This window comes from Pongo pygmaeus, chromosome 7 (assembly GCF_028885625.2).
Source record: "Pongo pygmaeus isolate AG05252 chromosome 7, NHGRI_mPonPyg2-v2.0_pri, whole genome shotgun sequence".
In the NCBI taxonomy this organism is placed as follows: Eukaryota; Metazoa; Chordata; class Mammalia; order Primates; family Hominidae; genus Pongo; species Pongo pygmaeus.
This window is the reverse complement of record NC_072380.2, coordinates 22,237,629-22,257,174: the sequence shown is the minus strand read 5'-3', so window position 1 is coordinate 22,257,174 and position 19,546 is coordinate 22,237,629. Positions and strand designations below refer to the sequence as shown.

Genomic DNA, 19,546 nt, shown 5'->3' with positions numbered 1-19,546 from the left:
CAGGGCTGCCCCAAGGCCAGGCCCGGAAGCTGGCTGCACCCTGGGACCCACAATAGCACGCTCACCAGTGAAGTTTCCCCCAATGACAAAGGGGATGACCCCATCGGGCCACACACGCTCTGGTCGGGACGTCGCCGCCCGCCGGCTACGGGATCTGCCTCTCCATCTCCCACAGGCTCCCCTCTGAGGCTGCCCGTTGGTGCTCTGGCAGCTGGGGGTAGAAGTGTTTCCTGGAACTGAGAGAGGAAGGCATGGTGACTAGTGAATGGAGAGAAAGAGGAGGAAAACAAAAGCATAGTCAAACCTCATTTTTCATGGATTCTGTGCTTGCAAATTTGTCTACTGGCTACAATTTATTCGTAGTCCCCAAAATCAATACTCTCAGGGCTTTCACGGTCATTTGTGGACATTTGCAGAGCAGTGAAAAATTTCAGTCACAAAACATGCATGTTCCCAGCTGAGGTGGAATAAGGCAACGCTCCGCCTTCTGCTTTCGGCTCCCATGGTGTAAACAAGTGTCCTTTATGAGGTCTAGTCAAAATGCCCTGTTTTTTGTGGTTCTGTGCACTTTGTTGAGGGTTTCGCTGTTTAAAACAGCCCCTAAGCATAATGCTGAAGTGCTCTCTGGTGTTCCCAAGGGCAAGAAGGCTGTGATGTGCCTTACAGAGAACATAGGTGTGCTAGGTAAGCTTCTTTGAGGCTTAGAGTGCTGTTGGTCATGAGTTCAATGTTAATGAATCAGCTCCATATTAAGTAAGGTGTCTTTAAAAAGAAACACTCATAAAACAAGGTGATGCCTGATCAGTTGACAAAAATGTTGTGACCAGAGGCTTGAAGGAACCTGACCCTGTATTTTCCCTAGGAGCAATGGGTCAGTATTTACTAATGTTTTCAGTGACTGTACAGAGTAACTATAAAGTTATTCTATAACTTCCATAAATAGTGAGAATTTACAATAATTATAAAAGAGAACAAAGGTATACTCATTTTCTAGGAATTGTGGGGATCTGAGATTAGGAAAATATCCCTTCTCATTGAATAAACTTTGACATTTGGGGAGCATTCAGAACTCTATGCCTTCTTTTGATTTCCCAAATTCATGTTTGCATTTGACATAGGAGCTCTAAGGCATGTGGACAAGTGTCATATTGTATTTGGCAGATGAGGAAACTAAGGCCAAAGCTTTGCCCAAAGTCACCTGGTGGGTTAGCAGGGGACCCCTCCATGCAGCTTTCCCTTGTGACATACCTACTAGTCCCCACTAAGGTCACATGAGCCTTACTTGTTAGCAGGTCACCAGGTCACCCTCCAATGCCACCTACCCTCTGGGTACTTTATTCCATAAGGTGCCCACATCAGGATCTTCCCTCAAGCTGGACAGGACAACTTCAGGCACACCACAGTGTTCTCAGAGCAGGCCCTCAATAAGAATCCCTGCCCTCTGGTACGCTGGCTCACGCCTGTAATCCCAGCACTTTGGGAGGCCAGGGAGGACAGATCACTTGAGGCCAGGATTTCGAGACCAGCCTGGCCAACAGCATGAAATCCCGTGTCTACTAAAAATATAAAAAATTGGCCAGGCGTGGTGTTGCATGCCTGTGGTCCCGGCTACTTGGGAGGCTGAGGCACGAGAATTGCTTGAACTCAGGAGGTAGAGGTTGCAGTGAGCTGAAACGGTGCCACTGCATTCTAGCCTAGATAACAGACTGAGACCCTGTCTCAAAAAAAAAAAAAAAAAAAAAGACAGAAAAAAAGAAAAAAGAATCCCTGCCCCTGCCCTTTGGGAAGGGGAGGACTATTTGTGTGCTCTCAGGACCATGTCTCAATATCTGCACTGGCGGTGAGGAGCTTTCACCCTTCTACAGAGCAGTAAGGGACTGGAAAGAACAGACACAGCCCAGGCCCTCATCCCTCCCATTCCTGTATCCATGCACAAGTACCACATGGGTTTTTAGGAGTTTGGACCACAATCAAGGATAAGAATAAAGCATCCCTGACCTTAAAGAGCTAGGGAGACATAGGAGCAAATCCTTTCAATATGGTGTGATAAATGACAGGGTAACAGCATGAGCACAGAGGAGGGAGAAAACAGGGAAAACGGAGGGACAGTCATGTTTGGGGGGCAATTGGGAAACAAGAATAGGAGAAGCTCCTGAAATGGGCCTCAGAGGATGCACAGAAACTTGCAAAGTGGGAACAGGAGAGCCCAGGAGGGATTGCAGTGTTGGGCAGAGTCTCAGATCTGGAGTGAGAAAGCTTGAGTTCCAGTCCCAGCTCTGCCACTCACTAGTTGTGTGATCCTGGGCAGGTCACTTTACCTCTGTGAATCTTAGTTTCTGTACCTGTAAAACAGGAGTTGTCCTGACACCACCTTTAAAGGTGGTTGGGGACAGTCAGGCTAGACAATACTTTTGAAAGTGGTTTTTAAACTGTAAGCAGAAAGAATGTCAGTTCTTAATTGCTGGGGATATCTATATTTACTACTCCTCTGGGGAAGGGATGAAGATATCCCGAGGGAAGATAGGCCCATGTGCTGGGGTCAAGCTCATGGCCTCTGTCCTGGGAGGGCCTGGCTGGGAACAGGGAGATTCCTTGTTTCCCTAAGCCTGGAACCCATTTCTAGGACACAGAGGGCCCATTGGCAGCCGGCTTACCTGCAGCTTTGATGGAGGACTTACGAGCTGTGTGCTGTCTGAGATCCGCAGCCTGCTGTACCTGGAAGGCCCTCAGGTCCTCTTCGTCCAGGGCAATGTCCCCAAGAAAGGCAGCTAAAGAGAAAAGAAGAAGCCAGGGCTGAGTTAATCCTCCTACCCAGCCCTGGGTGTGCCATGCTCCTAGTCCCACCCCTGTGGGCACCAGCCCCCAACCTCCACAGCGATTGTGATCCTCAAATGCCATCTGAACAAGAAGGAGAAGGGCAGGTAGGGATCAGCTTATCGAATTGCTTGGGAAGCTCATGCTTACTTTTCAGTTAAAATCCCAGTAAAGCTGATGCTCAGCCCCTACCAGGCTGTTAGCTCATTCTTTGGGGATTGTGGGGCAGATAGGGTCTCACCACTGTGCCCAGCTAATTTTTTAAAATTAGCAGGGTCTTGCTATGTTGCCCAGGCTGGTCTCAAAATCTTGGCTTCAAGTGATCCTCCAGCCTCCACAGCCTCTCCAGTGGCTGGGAATACAGGTGTGAGCCACAGAGCCATCATTCTTCAGCAAATACTTAGTTAACATACTACTGTGCTCCAGACAATACCCTAGTCATTAGCAAGACAGAAGAGGCCCCTGCTTCAGTGGAGCTAACCTTCCATAATATGCAAGTAAATAAATACTGACCTACGGTCTTCCAGATAGCAATGGGAGCTATGAAGAAAATAAAACAGGGTGTGCTGAGCATGTGGTATTCACTCAGCAAATGCTGTTTCAATTTAACCAAGGGGGGCGTCTATGAAATAAAATAAGCCAGGTGCAGTGGCTAACACCTGTAATCCCAACACTTTGGGAGGTCGAGGTGGGCAGATCACTTAAGCTCAGGAGTTCAAGATCAGCCTGGGTAACATGATGAAACCCCGTCTCTATAAAAATACAAAAATTAGCCAGGCATGGTGATGCGTGCCTGTAGTTCCAGCTACTCACTCAGGAGGCTGAGGCAGGTGGATCAATTGAGCCCAGGAGGTCAAGGCTGCAGTGAGCTGAGATGATGCCACCGCAATCCAGCCTGGGCAACAGACTGAGACCCTGTCTCAAAAAAAAAAAAAAGGGAAATAAAATTGTACCAATTTTCATTAGAACAGATAAGCATCTTTGGGAAATGAAGATACCTTCTGGGAGCTTCCCAGCTGGGAGGAAAAAGTTTAACAGTTCTCAAGTAATTCCTATTCCAAGTCTTAGGCTGCCCAAGCATAAAGGCCAGAGGGGAAGACAGCCTCCCTAAAGGGCCATTCCGATTCCAGTATCTGGAGCCGAGGAGGGATGTTTCCAGAGACCCGGCTGAACTGTCTGTCTTCCTTTTGAGAAGTCTGGAGAAAAGGAAGCAGAGGCCATAGAACTGGCCGCTTTGTAAGGCGCTCAGATGGGAGCTGCATGCTGAGCTGGGCTGGGCTGCGGGAGGTGGGAGGCTGGGCTAGAGGTGGGACCCACAGCAGCTTCCCTGCAGCTCCACCCACAGCAACATCTGCTTCTCATCCAGGCAGAGTGCTATACAGGCCTGGCGGTCACGTTACACAAATTGTTTTAACCTTGAAGACTTCTACACAGGTTTCTCCTCCCCAGTTGGCCTCACTGGTGGACACACACACACACTGACTTCATCACATACAGAATCAGACACCCAAGGTTGGTGTTCCTACAGACATATGGTGGTGTCCACACCCTTGCCATCCAGTGCAGAGCCATCAAAGCCAGGGACACACATCCTTGCACACGAAAGCAGCGCCCAGCACTGCACTTTCAGGCGGGAGGCACTCCAGGATGTTCGAATGAATGAATTGCCACGCTGATATTCTTCTGGCTTGCAAATACATGCCCAGAGACACACCCTCACCTAGACAGGATCAACAGAATGTGGAAGTGACTGTGGCAGTCATCGAGGCCAAACTTCCATTTTATAGATGAGGAAACTGAGGTCCCAAAAGCAACAACTTAACTGAACCTACACTGCTAGTCACTGGAAAACTGGACATATAACTCAGGCCTCCCCGTTCCCAGTGCAGCGACCACTGCACACTCTAGAACCCCTACTGTAAATACATATACACAAAAATAGATACTCAGACGGACACATCCACAACAAAATACACACACAGTCACAGACGGTTTTTAAAAAACACACATGCACAAGCTCCAACATACACAAACCAGCTGCAAGCTCTGGACTCATTAAGCCAATAATAGTCGTGATAATGACACCTTATGTAAATGTTGAAATTTTTGTGGTGCTTTCCAATTGGCAAAGTGCTTTCCCATTAATTGATTTAATCCTGGCCTGCCCACAACATGCCCAGTAAGCCACACTCCACACCATGCTCTTGCAGAGCATTAGAAACTCTCAGAGAGAGATAACCTCAGTGGCTAGGTTCCAGCCCACCTCCCTGACTTTAGACATCAGAACACTTGAGCCTATGAAGGGTGATAACTCACTCAAGGTCACCAGCCAGTAAGTGGCCCCAAATCTCTTCCAACCCATGAGAAAGCTACTCTTACTTAAATCGCCATCCTCGGCAGGTGGCCTTGGCTCAGCAACTGATGGGACGGCAACAGAAGATGCTTCCCAGGTGACATGCAAGAGTGGCCTTAACAAGGACATGGGATGGGAGGTACACTCCAAGGAAGAAGCAGCGGGTTCATACTCACCAAAGTTCACACAGATGTGCATCTGCCACACGAATGCCTCCATACTTAGGCTTGTGTTATACCTTTCTTTTTTTTTTTCTCTCTCTCTTTTTTTTTTTTTTGAGATGGATTCTCACTCTGTCACCCAGGCCGGAGTGCAGTGGTGCAATCTCAGCTCACTGCAGCCTCTGCCTCCCGGGTTCAAGCAATTCTCCTGTCTCAGCCTCGCCCAGCTAATTTTTGTATTTTTTTTTAGTAGAGACGGGGTTTCATCTTGTTGGTCAGGCTGGTCTTGAACCCCTGACCACAGGTGATCCTCCTGCTTTGGCCTCCCAAAGTGCTGGGATTACAGGCATGAGCTACCGTGCCCGGACACATGTATTATACCTTTCACAGACATTGTACCTGCAGGCTCCCACACCCAAACCCACAGGCATCACCGCATACAGGTGTGGCTGGACATTTAGACTCATCTTTGGACATAGAGCAAAGGGCAAGGTCTTTGGAGTCAGACAGACCTGTCTTGGAATCCAGGTTGGCTACTATTAGCTGACAAGTCATGTAAACTCTTCTAAGCCTCAGTGTTCTCCTACATAACAGAATCTGTCTCCTAGGATTACTGCATGAAATAAGACGTATACATGAACCCCCTAGCACAGAGCATGCAACATGGTAAGCACCCACCAGCCACTTTAATATTATCCCAACACAACCCGTAAGCTCAAAGTCAGCACTAGACCTCCTCAGGGAACGCTGGCTCACCCACACTCTCTGCCCCCACCCCTCCTTGAGTGAAACCCCGGTGCAGAGGCCACAGAACTGTGCTGGCCTGCGGGTCCAGGGCCAGTGTGGAACCAGGGCAGAGCAAATGCAAGGCAGGGCAGGGCATGGCCCTGGCTGCTGAGCTCCTGGAGTGAGGATGTCATGGCTGAAGAATGCGTGGGAACCGAGTGGGGGTGGGGAGAGAGGAGATGGGCAGGAGAGCCTTAGGGGCAGGAGCTGGGCCTTGGGGCTCTGTGCTTTTGGGCTGCCCTCTGGGGAAGCAAGGGACTCTGGATGCTAAGGAGTCTAGGAGGTCTCTCCTTACTCAGAGGAAGCCCTGGGGTCACGGTCAGGGTAGTGGTTATTTTCGACACAAGATAAAAATTTTTTGTGTTGTTTTCCGGCTGTAAACCTGCCAGGAGCACTGTGGCTGAGCCCATCTGTGTGCCTGTGCCTGGGAAGAATCTCAGTCTTCCAGGTCAACCTCTGGACTCCACCGTCTCCTCCCCCAGGGCATGGCAAGGCATCCCCTTCTGGGGAAGTGGGGAGAGGAGGCTGGCTGGTGTAATGAGTCCCAAGGCTATATGTGCAGGACTGACGCATGTCCCATCGCACAAACGCAAGCTTCTAGCTGGGGGATGACACACCCAAACCCCTGCAAACATGTGGATGGACTTCATCGCATGTGAACACTTCTACAGAGGTGCATGTTTGCACCCATGTCTGCATGTACTCAGGAAGACCCATCACAGGTGAACACGCTTGCCCACAAGGCAGCGACACACCCACGCATATGCACACACACTCAACCACTTCCCTGTGCAGGATCTTATGTTTTCAAACACACATATAACTGCAGGCATGCACTGTGTTTCACGGGCCACACTCCCCAAAGGACAAGGGCGCACTTAGAAATGGACAGGGATGCACTTGTGTGAGACAAAGAGAGCGAGGGAGGGAGAGAGAGAGATTAGTTGACGCCCTTGGATCTCCTTAGGAGGTTCTTAGTGGACTGAGGAGTGGTGCTTCTACTCCCCCGACCCCAATATCTTCTCCCCAAATCTCTGGAGAAACTAGATTTTTTTTTTTTTTTTTTGACAGAGTCTTGCTTTGTCACCCAGACTAGAGTGCAGTGGCGCAATCATAGCTCACTGCAGCCTCCAGCTCCTGGACTCTGCCTTGAACTCTCGAGCTCCAACTCCTCCCAGCTAAGCCTCCCAAGTAGCTGGGACTATGGGCGCATGATACCATGCCCAGCTAATTTTTAAATTTTTTTGTAGAGATGGGCATCTTGCTGTGTTGCCCAGGCTAGTCTTAAACTCCTGGCTTCAAGTGATCCTCCCACTTTGGCCTCCCAAAGTGGATTACAGGCATGAGCCACTGCACCCAGCCTAGAATTCTTAAGAATCCCTTCTTCCTGGGGAACCCCACTGCCCCGCCCTGCCCCATGTAGGGCCCAGGAAGAGTATAAATTTTTTTCTCCCCCCTTGGGGCACTGAAATAAGAAGGTGACTCAGGGGCAGGGGCCTGGGTGGGTGGGGTGACTCAGCTGTCTAGAGGGGGAATGTGGTCTGGTGAGAGGAGAGATTACTTCTCGACCTCAGAGGGTGTACCCTAATCCTCTACAGCTCTCTGATGTCCAAACCTGGGCCAGGCGGCCCCATGGGTGGGGATGGGGATGTGGGCTGGTGAGCACTGCCCCCTCCCGCTCCTGCAGACTCTGGGCTGTCAGATGAGGTTGAGGTGGTAGCAGGGGCCTCACTGGCACAGGGTCACTACCCAGCCCTGGGTGTGACGTGCTTCTAGCCCCACCCCTGTGGGGTCAGGTCCATGGGCTTCTCTGATTATGGGATCAACTGTGTCCCAATTCCTGCCTCCAACGTCTCCCCAGGGGGGTGTTGGCTAGTCACCTGGGGCAGCCAAGCAGTGCTGGGAATCTTGCAGAAGGACCCCCTTCATGGTTTGGCTGATTTCCTGACATACAGGAAATCAGGGCTGCCTCAAAATCTTCCTGGGCAAGGGCTAGTGAGGGCTTGATGGCACCAGCTCTGAGCACACAAACAGACCAGCTTGCCTTCCTGCCCAATGTCCTGGTCTCACCCAGAAGTTCCAGAAATCTCTCCAGGGTATCAAGGATCTTAATTTTGCCCTTACTACAACGGCAACCATAACTCGGCCAGTAATGGTCCAATGAAGGGGCCTGGCTACCCTCAGAGCAACCGGAAAGGTCACAGGTAAGCTGTGGGAGTCAAAGGAGCGTTCAGTTCCAGCCCTTGAAAAGAAACAGGGACAGGCATGCCTGCCATCATCACCTCCAGCATCTGGAGGTCAGGGCTGCAGAGCGTACAGGAAGCAAAGCCAGACAGGAGAAGGAAACATGGAGAACAGAGCTGAGGGACCTGTGGCTGGAAGGCAGTGGCACAGGGGTGTGGGTGTGAGTACCAGGGAATGCCCATGTGAGTTTCCTCCAGAGGTGCGCAGCAGATCTCAAGCATCAGTTATACCCGAGAGAGAGGCCTGATGTGACCCAAGGCCTGGCCTTGTCAGGCCCCGGGGCCCTCTCAGCCACCCCCAGGCCTGGCCCAGCGCCCCACCAGCCTCACTTCACCCAGTTGGAGTGCTTTCTCCAGAGCCCTTACTTGAAGCTCCAACTCAGCCAGCCCCACCCTAGCATGAAACCTGAGACTGGGGGGAGAGCCCTCAGCCTCTTGCTGCTCTGAAAATCACTCCCATTTCCAACAAGAAGGGAAAGACATCAGAATGGCTTCCCACCCATTCTTTAAGGCCTGGCCCCAGCCCCACCTCCTCCATGAAGACCCCCTAGACCTTCCCAGCCTGCTGTGATCACTTTTCTCTGCCACCACCAGGCTGCAGATGAGCAGGAAACTCCCTGAGTCTTTGGCGTCCTACCCTCCAATGTGGCACTCAGTGTGGCTTGGTTTGTGCTATTGGTTATGTCTGCAGGTGTCTTGGGTCCCTACCGGACTGTAAGCTCCCTGAAGGCAGGGTCCTAGCTTGTACATCTCAGTACCTCCCACAACATCCATTCCAGGCCCTAGCACATATTACGTATTGATGGATTGATGGATAAGAGGCACAAGGAGACACCAGCAATCTCACACCCCTCAAAAAAATGAAGTGAGAGTCTGAGGCACAGAAAACAGGGAGTAGGGAGCCCACATTTATTTAGCGCTGACTGTGTGTGAAGCACTATTAAGTGTTTTATGTATGTTCTCATATTTAACCCTTACCACCAACTCAGTGGGAAGATGTATGATCAGTTCCATTTTACAGGTGTCAGAGTGGCAGTTCAGACATGATCATTACCATTCTGAGGTGACACAGCTATAATGAGTGGCGGGGTCAGGACTGAAAGCTAGATGTGCCTGCCTTCAAAGTCCATGCGCAGTCCACTCTGCCCTGTACCCACTCCCAGCACCCATCGAGAAAAATGACAGCAAATGACAGTAAACCAGGAGGTTTACTTGCAGCCCAGCAGGCATAGAGGGGTAAGGGCTGAGGGATTTGCCCTGATCTCCTCCATTGGATGGTCTCTTATTCCTGCCTGTGGGCCATCCTCCCAGGAGAGTCCCTGAACAGGGTCTCCAGAGCCAGGACTAGAGCAACCTACCCCTCCGCCCCTTGTGCCCCACACAGGCAGTCCAGTTCTAGCAACTATGCCACTTCCCCTGGCTCTGGCTATTTGGAGATGAGCTGAAGTCAGAGAGGCAGGAAGTCAAGGAAAAGTTCTGATATCTTGTCCCTGTGTGTCCCCAAACAGCCTGCCCAGGGTCATCCAATCAGGCAAATGGCCCAAGTGCCTGGCCATCTGGTCACTCCAGGGGCAGGACCCTTCTGGGCCCAGCAGGAGTGAAGGGGTTACATAGGGTCTTCAGAGACAAAGAACACACACACACATACAGGCAAACACACACTCCGGGGTCCTGACCTCAGCTAATTAGCTTCTGGTGTCTCGGGGGTGACAGAGCTGATATACAATATCTGGGTTCTCTCTGTATTTTCCCTCTTTCCACCCCAACTTGGCCTTGGCGGGGGTCTCCGGGCACATAGGGACAAAGTTAAGTCCCCCTTCTGGGCTGGCTTCTCCGACTTTGACAGCTGTCTCCTAAGTCCCAGAAAGCTTCAGCTACTGGTTAAACCACGGGATACCCAGAGAGCACGATCTCAGGGAATCCCTGGAAAAACTTTCTTCTTCCACTTGGGCTGGGTGGTGGCTGGGGGACCTGCTCCTTGCAGACTCAGGCCTCCCAGATCCAAGCCAGACAGATGTGCAGCCCCAGGGCAGCCCAGACAGGCTGGAAAACACCCAGCTCCTGGAGCAGGAGAGATGGGGGAGAAGGGGAAAGAACACACACACACACACACACACACGCACACACGCACAGGAGTTTGGCCAGAAAAGTTTCCTACAGAAGGAAAAGCCGCCTTGCCCGCCGGTTTTCCCGGGACCCAAGGAGACTTCCTCTGGAATCCTCTGGGAAGATGAGAGGCAGCGGCAGCAGCTTCCACCAACAGCAGCAAAACTTCAGTCCGAAAAGTCCCCCAAATCCCCCTCCCTCTCCCCCTCGTTCTTTTGTTCCCCACTGCATTGCCAACCAGGCAGCTCCCGGCTTCCCACACTGGACTGTCCTCCCCCAACCCCAAACCCGAACCCGCCCGCGCCTCCCCGCCTGGCCCGCCGCCGGGGGGCCGGGGGGCGCTCACCCGCCTTGCAGGGGTCTTTGTAGTTGAGGGGCTCCGAGTCGTCCTCCTCCGCCAGGTCATAGGTGTAGTCGGCCAAGTCCAGCGGCCGGCCGGGACGCGGGAGCAGCAGCAGCCCGAGCAGCAGCAGCAGGCGGGCCACGCCGGGCATGCTGGCGGGGCGGCGGCGAGGGAAGCGGGGCACTGGAGGCCAGGGGAGGGCGTCCCTTCGCTCGCTTGCTTGCTGGATCGCGACCGCGACCGCTCCCGCCCTCGCTCCCCGACCTCTTCCCCTTCCCTCTGCTCGCCTCCCTCCTTCCTGTCTCCCGCCCCCTGCTCGGCCGCGGCTCCGCGCTCGTCCTCGGGCTCCAGCCGTCTCCCTCTCCCTTTCCTTCTTTTTCTCTCTTTCTTTCTCTCCCTCCCTCCCTCCGGCTCCCCCCCCCCCCTTTTTAGGGAAATGAGCTCGCTGGAGGGCGGGTTTTCGCCCGAGCTCGGCCCCCCTCGGGGCCGGGACAGTGCTCGGCCGGGCCGGGCCGCGCGCCAGCCGGGGCGGGGAAGGCGGAGAGCCGCGCGCCCGGGGAGGGGGCTCCGGCCGTCCGGGCCGCGGGCCGCGAGGCCGGGGCTGGAGCTCGGGCCCCGGGGTGCCGGGAAGGCTGTCGCTCCCGAGGTGCCCTCTAGCGGCGGCCTCCCCCGTGGGCGCCCGGCCGAGCCCCCGCCCCGCTGCGGGACACGCTGTCAGGTCCTCGCGCCGCCCCTGCCCCACGCCCCCGCCTCGGGTTGGTCTCGCCGCCCGCGTCTCCCTCTTTCCCCTTCTCGGACCCTCGCTCTCTCGCGTCTCGCTCTCTGCGCTCTCTGTCTCTGTCGCTGTCTCGGTGTCTCTCCCTCCTCCGGAGACGCCGCTGGAGGGCGCCGAAAGCCCATGGATGGCTCCCCGCGAGCCCCTCTCCCCCACCGAGGTGGACCCAGTCCCCCAGCGCCCTGGGACAGAGGAAGAATGGCAAACCCCACTTTGCTCTCCCAAGGCCCTTCCCTTCCTCGCCGGCCCCCGCCAGGGCAGGACTGCGCCCTGCAGGAAGACAGAAGCAGACCCTTTGCTTTTCAATCAGGCTGCTTTATTCTGTTGTGGCAGGAGTTCCCGGGCCCCTGGGCGCCACCTCTGCCCACTCCCATCCTCTCCCCAAGCTCCCATTTCTCCAGGGCTTGTCCCTGCGGTGTGGGCAGAAGCAGCTTCTTGCCTGTCTGCAAAAGCTGCAAAAGACCCTTTGCCCGGGGCGTTTCCTTTCCCCTTGGGGCTTCCACTGACCCTGTGAAGCAAAGGAATGTTGAGGATGGACAGAGAGGGTCGGGGGAGTGGGAAGTACCGGTCTGTGAGCTTCCCCTCCCCTGAGCTCCCTGGATGACCCCGCTTCAGTGGACGCCCCAGCGCCTGGTCAGCGCGAGCGCTCCTCCACAGCCCGGGCAGGTGGCCCGAGCGCTCCTCCGCTGCTGATCGGGGCCCTGGGATCACACCTGCTCACCTGAGGCGTCCTAGATGTAGTAGAGCGGCACCTCGCCACACAGGGTGCTCACGGCCATGCCCAGGAAGGCCGGGTCCCCTTCGGAGGGTGCTGAGCCTGCATCTCGCCCCTCTGCCTGGCCCAGCTTAGACCTAGGCACTGCGGGCTTGGCCTGCAGAGAGCATTCCATCTGGAATCTAGGAAGTGGGTTTCTATCCCATGTGCAGCCCTTATTGTGGGACTTCAGGTATATCAGGCAATCTCTCTGAGCCTCAGTGTCCTCACCAGTAAAGAGGGGCTGTGCTAGAGTCAGAAGCCACCAGGTAGTGAGTGCACTCAGCTGAGCCCAGCAGCTTGGCAGTGGGGTGGGAAGGGGAAGGGGTCGTGCAGGGGAATAGGAGAGGGGCAGTCAGCTGGCAGCCGATGAGGAACGGTGCATTACAGGTGACAAATAGCCACCATTCGGACACTCCTCCCAGCAGCCCTGGGAGGGAGACAGCCCACTCTTTTCACCCACACACACACACCTGGAAGTTCTGGACTTTTCTAGTGAGAGCCTCAAGAGTGGGGATGCTCTCTGGAGCTATCTTCATGATGTAGCAGCAGGTGCCAGGGGCTGGCTTGTAGGCGATCAGGAGCTAGGCACAGAATGCTGGAGATCATTCGGGGGTCCCTGCCCTGCTCGCTCCCTGAGCCAGGTCCTTAGCCACCTCCCTCTAGGTTGGGCATGGGAGTCATACTAGAATCTGGGGCTCAGGCAAAAAAGGGCTGGAGGAGAGGGAGAGATGGATTTGGATGAAGTGGCCCAGCTGGGTGGCTCTAGCAGAGCCTTGTCATTGGTCCCAGGGTCAGGAGTTCTGGGCATACCCACCTGCTGGTAGTCATACACCACGAGGCCAGTGGAGCCGATGGAGAAGGTGGCAGTGGTAACCAGGTGCTCACTCAGGGCCAGGCGTTGCTGGGCTTCAGGCGCCCCAATGCTCATCTCCAGAACCTGGGGAAAGGGCATGGAGCTGCCTGGTCTTCCCCTTTCCTACTCAGCCTGCGGTACCCATCCCCATACTCAGGCCTCTGTACTCAAATGCGCTTCCCTCTTTCCCAAGAGTTCAGGGAGGCTGAGTGGAACCAGGTGCTGGAGGGAGCCGGCTGTCCTGCTGTGGGGCAGGGGCCTTGTGGAAAAGCCTGGGCTGGGTTGCCGCCTGGTTCGTGCTTCTTTCCTTCTAGCTGTGCCCCTTGCCTCCTCCCCTCCACTCCCCTTGGACAGTTTCCTATCGCCCATCCCACCTAGCCCCTCTGTCTGGCATGTCCTGTGCCCACTGCCGCCCCATCCCACACCTCTCACCATCTCTGTGTGTTTCTGGCTCATGTGGAGACCCATGAGCAGGGCTCCCACAATCACCACCACGACAAGGACCACCACCACCACCACGATGAGAAGGCGTTTCAGGTGCACAGGGCAGCAGGGAATGCCAAATCGGCCCCGGGGAGCTGCGGAGTAGTCCTGACACGGTGGGGCAGGCAGGGAGACAGGCATGAGGTCATGAGGCTGTCCCCTCTTCTCCCTATACAAGCTGAACACCCTCCCACGGCTGCCTAGGGCTGGACGGCCGATGCGATGGACGGACAGGGAAGGGCTGAGATCAGAGAAGGCTTCTTGGAGGAGGTGGCCTGGATTCTAACAAACCCATAGACACATAGAAGCTTAGAAGCAGGGTCTAGTTTTGAGGGACCCAAGAGAGCTTGCTTCACCTGTCTCTCCCTGCTGCTTCCCCTAGCCATGGTCAGCCCCTCTCTGTCCCCAAGTGATCACCTCCATGCGGTGATACAGAGTCTCCCTCCTTCCTGGAATGCCTTCCTCCTTCTCCACCAGGCGAGCTCCTCCTTATTCTGGCTCCAGCTCATATGTGGTTTTTCTCTGTGAAGTGTCCCCTGACTTCTGAAGTTTTTCATGGCTTCTGACTCGGGGCTGTCTACGGACAGCCCTTTCTATGGACCCCTATAGTGGCTCTCGGCCCACAAACAGCTCCCCAAGGGTCCCTGGCTTAGTGGTCTTGGTGTCCCCATCCTGACTTATCACAGTCCTAGGTTAGTTGAGTGAATGGATCTGGATAAGGAAACAGGCCAGGGAGGACAGAGGAGGCAGGGCCCATCACACACACGTGTGCGCGCGCACACACACACACGCAACCACACTCACTGGCGGGCTCTCCATCAGGACCTCTTTGCTGCCCACATCCATCTTGCTGCAGGTGCTATGCTCTCCTCTCCTCCTCTCCCAGGTGTGACCAGGGTCTTATATGTGTCCATAGGGAGAGAGGACAGAGGTGAATGACTAAGCCCCCTGTGTGCCAGCCAAGCCCTTGGCTTTGAAGCCTGTTTGTTCCTGGCCCTCCAGAACCGAAGCCCAGATAAGCCAGCTGTGAGAGCCCCCAAGGGCCCTTGGCCCTGGCACATGAGTCCTCTTGGCCCCAGCAAGAGCAAACCTGGGTGAATTGAGCAAACTTGCCCTCAGGCCATCTGCACTTCTCACTGTGGGTGTCTTCCTGGCGTGCCTGCCTTCCTTGCTGGCACCTGCCCCTGCTGCCCTGTGGCTTTCCTTATTCTTCTGCCAGCCTGAACCTCTCAGGCGGCCAAGGGTCTGACCATCATATTTCCCCACAGAATTTCTAGGTGCATAGGGATGCGCTCCAGGAAGAGGGTTCTGGAGGCAGCACCTGCAGACTCTGAGAGGACTCTGCCCAAGGCAGGAGGTGCTTTGACATCAGTTTTGGGGGTTTCATAAATGTGCATTTCCCTGCAAGGACCAGTTCCAACTTCAAGCACTCTTTCCCTTACCTTGCCTCCTCCCACATATCTGGTACCAACCTCAAACTTGCCCCCAGTGATTATTTTCCTAATTCTGGAAACTCTGTCCCCACTGGTGGCAAGCTCTTACTCATGTGCAGTGCTTCCTTCTTTGCTCTGGGCTTGTCTGTCAACTGCAGGCTGTGCTGATGGCAGATTCAGGTCTGACACTGCTTTCTTCTGCCTGGACAGCCCTGCACACGGCTGGCTCTGGTCACTGGTGGGCTCCCAGTCTCCCCATCCTCGAATCAGCCCACTCACCCTGTGGTCTACACTCTACCCGTCTAGACTCCCCTTTCTACATCCTCTGATCCTAAATTTGCCCTGAGAATGATACTCACCCAAATACGATCAACTTTGAGGACTGTCTCCTTCTCTTTTCTCTCTGTTTCCTAGTGCCTTCCCAAAGCCATCTCTATGTATTTACAAGGTCAAATCTGCCAGTGACTTTGGGCTGGCTCACCCTTTCTCTCAGGTTCCCTTTCACTCCTTGGGCCAGGTGGTCTCTAAAGTCCCTTCACCTCTAAACTCACATGACTGTGGCAGAGTCCAGGCCTGGGCTCGCTCCCTTAACCTCCTATCCTTTTGTTTTGTTTTGTTTTTTGTTTTGAGACAGGGTCTCACTTTATCACCCAGGCTGGCATGCAGTAGTGGGATCACTGCTCACTCCAGCCTTGACCTCCTGGACTCTGGTGATCCTCACACCTCAGCCTCCCAAGTAGCTGGGACTACCAGTGCACGCCATCGTGCCCAGCTAATTTTTGCATGTTTTATAGAGATGAGTTTTCACCGTGTTGCCCAGGCTGGTCTTGAACTCCTGGGCTCAAGTGATCTCGGCCTCCTAAAGTGCTAGGATTACAGGTGTGAGCCACCGTGCCCAACCAGCCTCTTGTCCTTTAACATGCCACCCCAGTTCCTCTCCCCTGCCCCAGCCCCCTCCCACCTGGGATCTGCCCTTCGGTCATGAGCTGGCAGGTTCCCCTGTCCCCCTCTCCACCTGGAGGGCCGTCAGCCCCAAGGTTGCATAACAGCATGGCATCTGAACTGAGAGCCCCTGAGAAGCACAGGGAGGAAGAAAGGGAAGGAAGTGTTTGCTCCCACCACCCTCCTCACCCCCTAGCTGCCCCTTTAAATATTTGCCTAAGACTCCAGCAGCCAGAGAGTGTCCTAGGACAGTGAAAGGAGGGGAGGGGTGCCGGGAGGAGGGGGAGCCCAGAGAAGCATCCTCTCAGCTCAGCCTCAGCTGTGTGCAGGTGCCAGATGTAGGAGACAGCTCGCCTGCAGTGCCCACCCCTGCCCTCCCCCAGGGCCCCCACTCCCTCCCCCATCCTCCTGGCAACATTGGGATTGATCGGCTGACTCACGAGTACTGGGCCTGAGCCAGGTGGGCAGCTGGCCAGTGGGAGAGCCAAGTACTGCAGGCATCTCAGGGTCCCTGTGGGCATCTCGGGGGGCCGTGTTGTCCTCACGGGGGCCTTGTTCTTAGCAGACACTGTGGGTGGGGCTTGCCGCCATCGCTGGGTGCTGGGAGAGGGGTCTCTTTTTTTGAAAAAGCCTCTGCTCTTTCTGGTCCTTGGTCTCCCCTGCCTGTTGCCCTTAGGCTGTAGCTGTCACAAGCTCTGTGGCGGCGGCTGCTGCTGCTGCTTCTTCTCCTTCATTTTTAAACTCATTTTTGCTTGCTTGAGGGCTGAGGGAGGGTGCCCGCCTCCTGGAGTGCTCACACCAACCAAGTGAAGGTCTTGAGTTCCTTGGAGAAGGAAACACAGAAGGACCTTTAGCTGGGTGCGCCAACCTTCCCCCTTCCCCACACCAGCCCCATCTGCAGGCTTCTCACTTTTTGGCCTGTACTTAAGCCATTTCTCCCTCTGTGAAAGCCCACCTCCAATCCCTCTCCACTTCTCTGGTTTTATTTTTATTTTATTTATTTAATTATTTAGAGACAGGGTCTCACTCTGTTACCCAAGCTGGAGTGCAGTGGTGCAATCACAGCTTCATAGCTCACTGCAGCCTTGATCTCCTGGCCTCGAGTGATCCTCCTACCTTGGCCTTCCAAAGTGCTGAGATTACAGGCATGAACGCTGCATCTGACCTTCCACCTCTCTGAATGCCGCCCACCCAAACAGGCCAAGAGCCAATGGCACCTGCTCTGTGACCTCACTCCAGTTCATGGTGCCCTCTGAAATCCTCAGCCTCTCTGTGGCACCTTCACCTGCCATTCAGCACACATGAATGTTCCCATCAGTTACATGGGCGCTTTTTGTTGCTCTATCTTCCAGCCCAATTGCGGGCCCTGGGAAGGAAAGGAGCACGCTTCCCGCAGGCTTCTTTGAACCTGCCACTGGGGAGGAAGCATGCAAACAGCCAACACTTAATGATAGTCAATGATGAGATCAATACCAACAGCAGTCAATAGTCCATGCCTTCAGTATGTGGAGGTAGGTCTCAGTGCTTCAACTGGCCAGCTCTGGGACCCAGCGTGAGTTGTTCTGCTTTGTTAGGCATTAGTATGTTTATCTGTGAGATGGGTCAGGTACTAGCTGTCCGCCTCACTATGCTATTATGAGGACCTAATGGCATCATGGGTGTGACATCCAGTCGTCCTCATTAGCATCATCTACTTCATCCTCTAGGGGACCTCTCACTAGCTAAGAACACAGCCCAGACTCACCCTCTTTGTCTGTTCCTGGGTTGACCCCCTCTGAGAGCCCTGGGTGATGGACAGCCCCACGGTGGCCACCCCTTCTGTGTGGGCCTCCCCGTTTCCTCCTCCAGCCCCTCAGCTGCAGGGGTGGGGACAAGATTCACTTTGCTCTTTGTGTACTGGGCAGAGCCGTGCCAGGGACGGGTGGGGACAGTTGCCCAGCTGCCCCAGCCACCTCCCTACCCCCACTGCTTCCCTCCCCTCAAGCTGGCATGGGGAGGGCAGCTAAATGTGTAGCAGCAAGGAGACATCAAAGGGCAGGGGCATCCCTGGCTGGGAGAACACAACTTAAGCTCAGACCAGAGAATCCCCTGCTGGCAGAGTCTGGGGACAGCTGGGGAAGCGTCTTAAAGCCAGTGGTCTTGGTTCCTTGGACTGGTGTGCAAAGAGCACAAGACTAGAAGCCCAGGCAGCTGACAGCCAGGCTCCCCTTGCCCCGTGCCTATGAGCTCTTAGGACAGTCATCCTCCACCACAGGGGAGCTAACGTGGTATAGAGCAGCAGTTTTCAAGCTTGTTGTCTTCAGGACCCCTTAACACTCTCAAAAAGTATTGAGGACCCCCAAGAACTTTTGTTTATATGGGATATGTCTGTTGATATTTACTGAGAAATTACATTTTTATTTACATGTGAATTTAAAATATCAGTAATAAACCCAATATATGTTATGACATAAATCACATTTTTAATGGAAAAACGATTTTACAAAGCAAAAATAAAATTAGAGAGAAAGTGTCATTCCTTTACAGTTTTGGAAATTTTTTAAATTTGGAGCTTCATAGAAGTGAAAAGGGCGAATCATGTCTTAACAATATTAGGAAAATTGTTTTTACCTCAGAGACTTCCTGAAAGGTTCTCAAGGACCCCCGGGCTCCCAGGGCTACACTTGGAAGAGCCCTGCATGGAAGGACGACCGTGAACGTTGAAGCTGGGCAGAGTGGGCGGAAATCCCTGCTGATATCTTTTTCTTCTGGTGCGACAGGCCTCACTTTTCTTGTCTGTAAAAGGGAATTACTATCACCTGCCTCAAACGATTGAGAGGATTAAGTAGGGAAAGTACAGAGCACTTGCGATAGCAAGCTTAGCCTCTTTTTTGGGGGGCCTCAGTTTCCTCATTTGTTAGACAAAGGGCTGGACTGAAAAATATCCAAAGCGCTTCCCAGCTTCAACAGGCTGTGGTTGAGCAGTGAGAAATGTTCCAGAATTCCACACAGTCCCACTCCAGCTCCAGAGGCTGCGTTTCCCTTTTCAGCTCATGCTGACACAAAGGTACATTCTGTTCAGCGGCGCGTGGAAAAACATGTGAATCCGGTTAGAAGCGCACTTCAGACTCCTCCAGGACGCCCTTGTGCTTCTAATCTTGCATGCTAACTTAGATATGCGTCTGTCACTCACGACATGCCCATGATGCTGCCTAGGGGATGTGTCCCCCCATGCAAAGAAACCCAGGTACACAGAAGCACAGGGATCCCTAACCCCGAAGCGTCTTCACAAGGCAGTGTGTGCATGTGCCCGTGCAGGGACAGGCGAGCACCGGCGCGCACGGTCGTGCCCAGCACACGGAGGCACAAGCACAAGCTCACACGCATGCACTCAGGCGCAGCCCCACACGCGGATGGCCCCAGAGACCGCCCGGTAGAGCACACAGCGGCCACGCCTCCCCTTTGGTGACTCCCAGGCTCGGGCCTCCCCCCGCCGCCCCGCGCGCGCCCCCGCCGCC

The 19,546-nt window shown here is 54.3% G+C and overlaps 2 protein-coding genes across 4 annotated transcripts in view; both read right to left on the bottom strand.

Moving 5' to 3' along the window:
* Nucleotides 1–11,334, bottom strand: part of BMP1 (bone morphogenetic protein 1) — a 47,412-nt gene extending 36,078 nt beyond the window's left edge. The window contains exons 1-4 of one of the 3 annotated variants that reach the window (XM_063668579.1): nucleotides 10,810–10,926; nucleotides 3,628–3,729; nucleotides 2,655–2,768; nucleotides 66–236 (exon numbers count right to left, since the gene is read on the bottom strand). Coding sequence is in view for 2 of the 3 variants with exons in the window: in XM_054498829.2 (XP_054354804.1) it covers nucleotides 66–236; nucleotides 2,655–2,768; nucleotides 10,810–10,957 (433 nt within the window). In the remaining variant the exon portion in view is untranslated. Of the gene's footprint in view, nucleotides 1–65; nucleotides 237–2,654; nucleotides 2,769–3,627; nucleotides 3,730–10,809 lie in introns of all 3 variants that reach the window. The other 2 variants (XM_054498829.2, XM_054498828.2) reach the window with 2 other exon arrangements.
* A 674-nt stretch (nucleotides 11,335–12,008) lies between these two features.
* SFTPC (surfactant protein C) lies at nucleotides 12,009–19,523 on the bottom strand. Its single transcript, XM_054499083.2, has 8 exons — nucleotides 18,660–19,523; nucleotides 16,490–16,872; nucleotides 14,479–14,573; nucleotides 13,624–13,782; nucleotides 13,153–13,275; nucleotides 12,809–12,919; nucleotides 12,303–12,453; nucleotides 12,009–12,089 (listed from the first exon to the last, which is right to left on the bottom strand). The coding sequence occupies exons 2-7, from the start codon at nucleotides 16,548–16,550 to the stop codon at nucleotides 12,313–12,315; spliced, it is 690 nt and encodes a 229-aa protein (XP_054355058.1). The 5' UTR covers nucleotides 16,551–16,872; nucleotides 18,660–19,523; the 3' UTR covers nucleotides 12,009–12,089; nucleotides 12,303–12,312.
* Between the last annotated feature and the right edge of the window lie 23 nt (nucleotides 19,524–19,546).

Coding starts and splice junctions, on each gene's coding strand:
- SFTPC (XM_054499083.2), bottom strand. CDS start 16,550: ATGCCTGCAGTACTTGGCTCTCCCACTGGCCAGCTGCCCACCTGGCTC. Junction 13,783..14,478: donor TCCTGATGGAGAGCCCGCCA/GTGAGTGTGGTT, acceptor CCACCGTGTCAG/GACTACTCCGCAGCTCCCCG. Junction 12,920..13,152: donor TGGTGTATGACTACCAGCAG/GTGGGTATGCCC, acceptor TTCTGTGCCTAG/CTCCTGATCGCCTACAAGCC.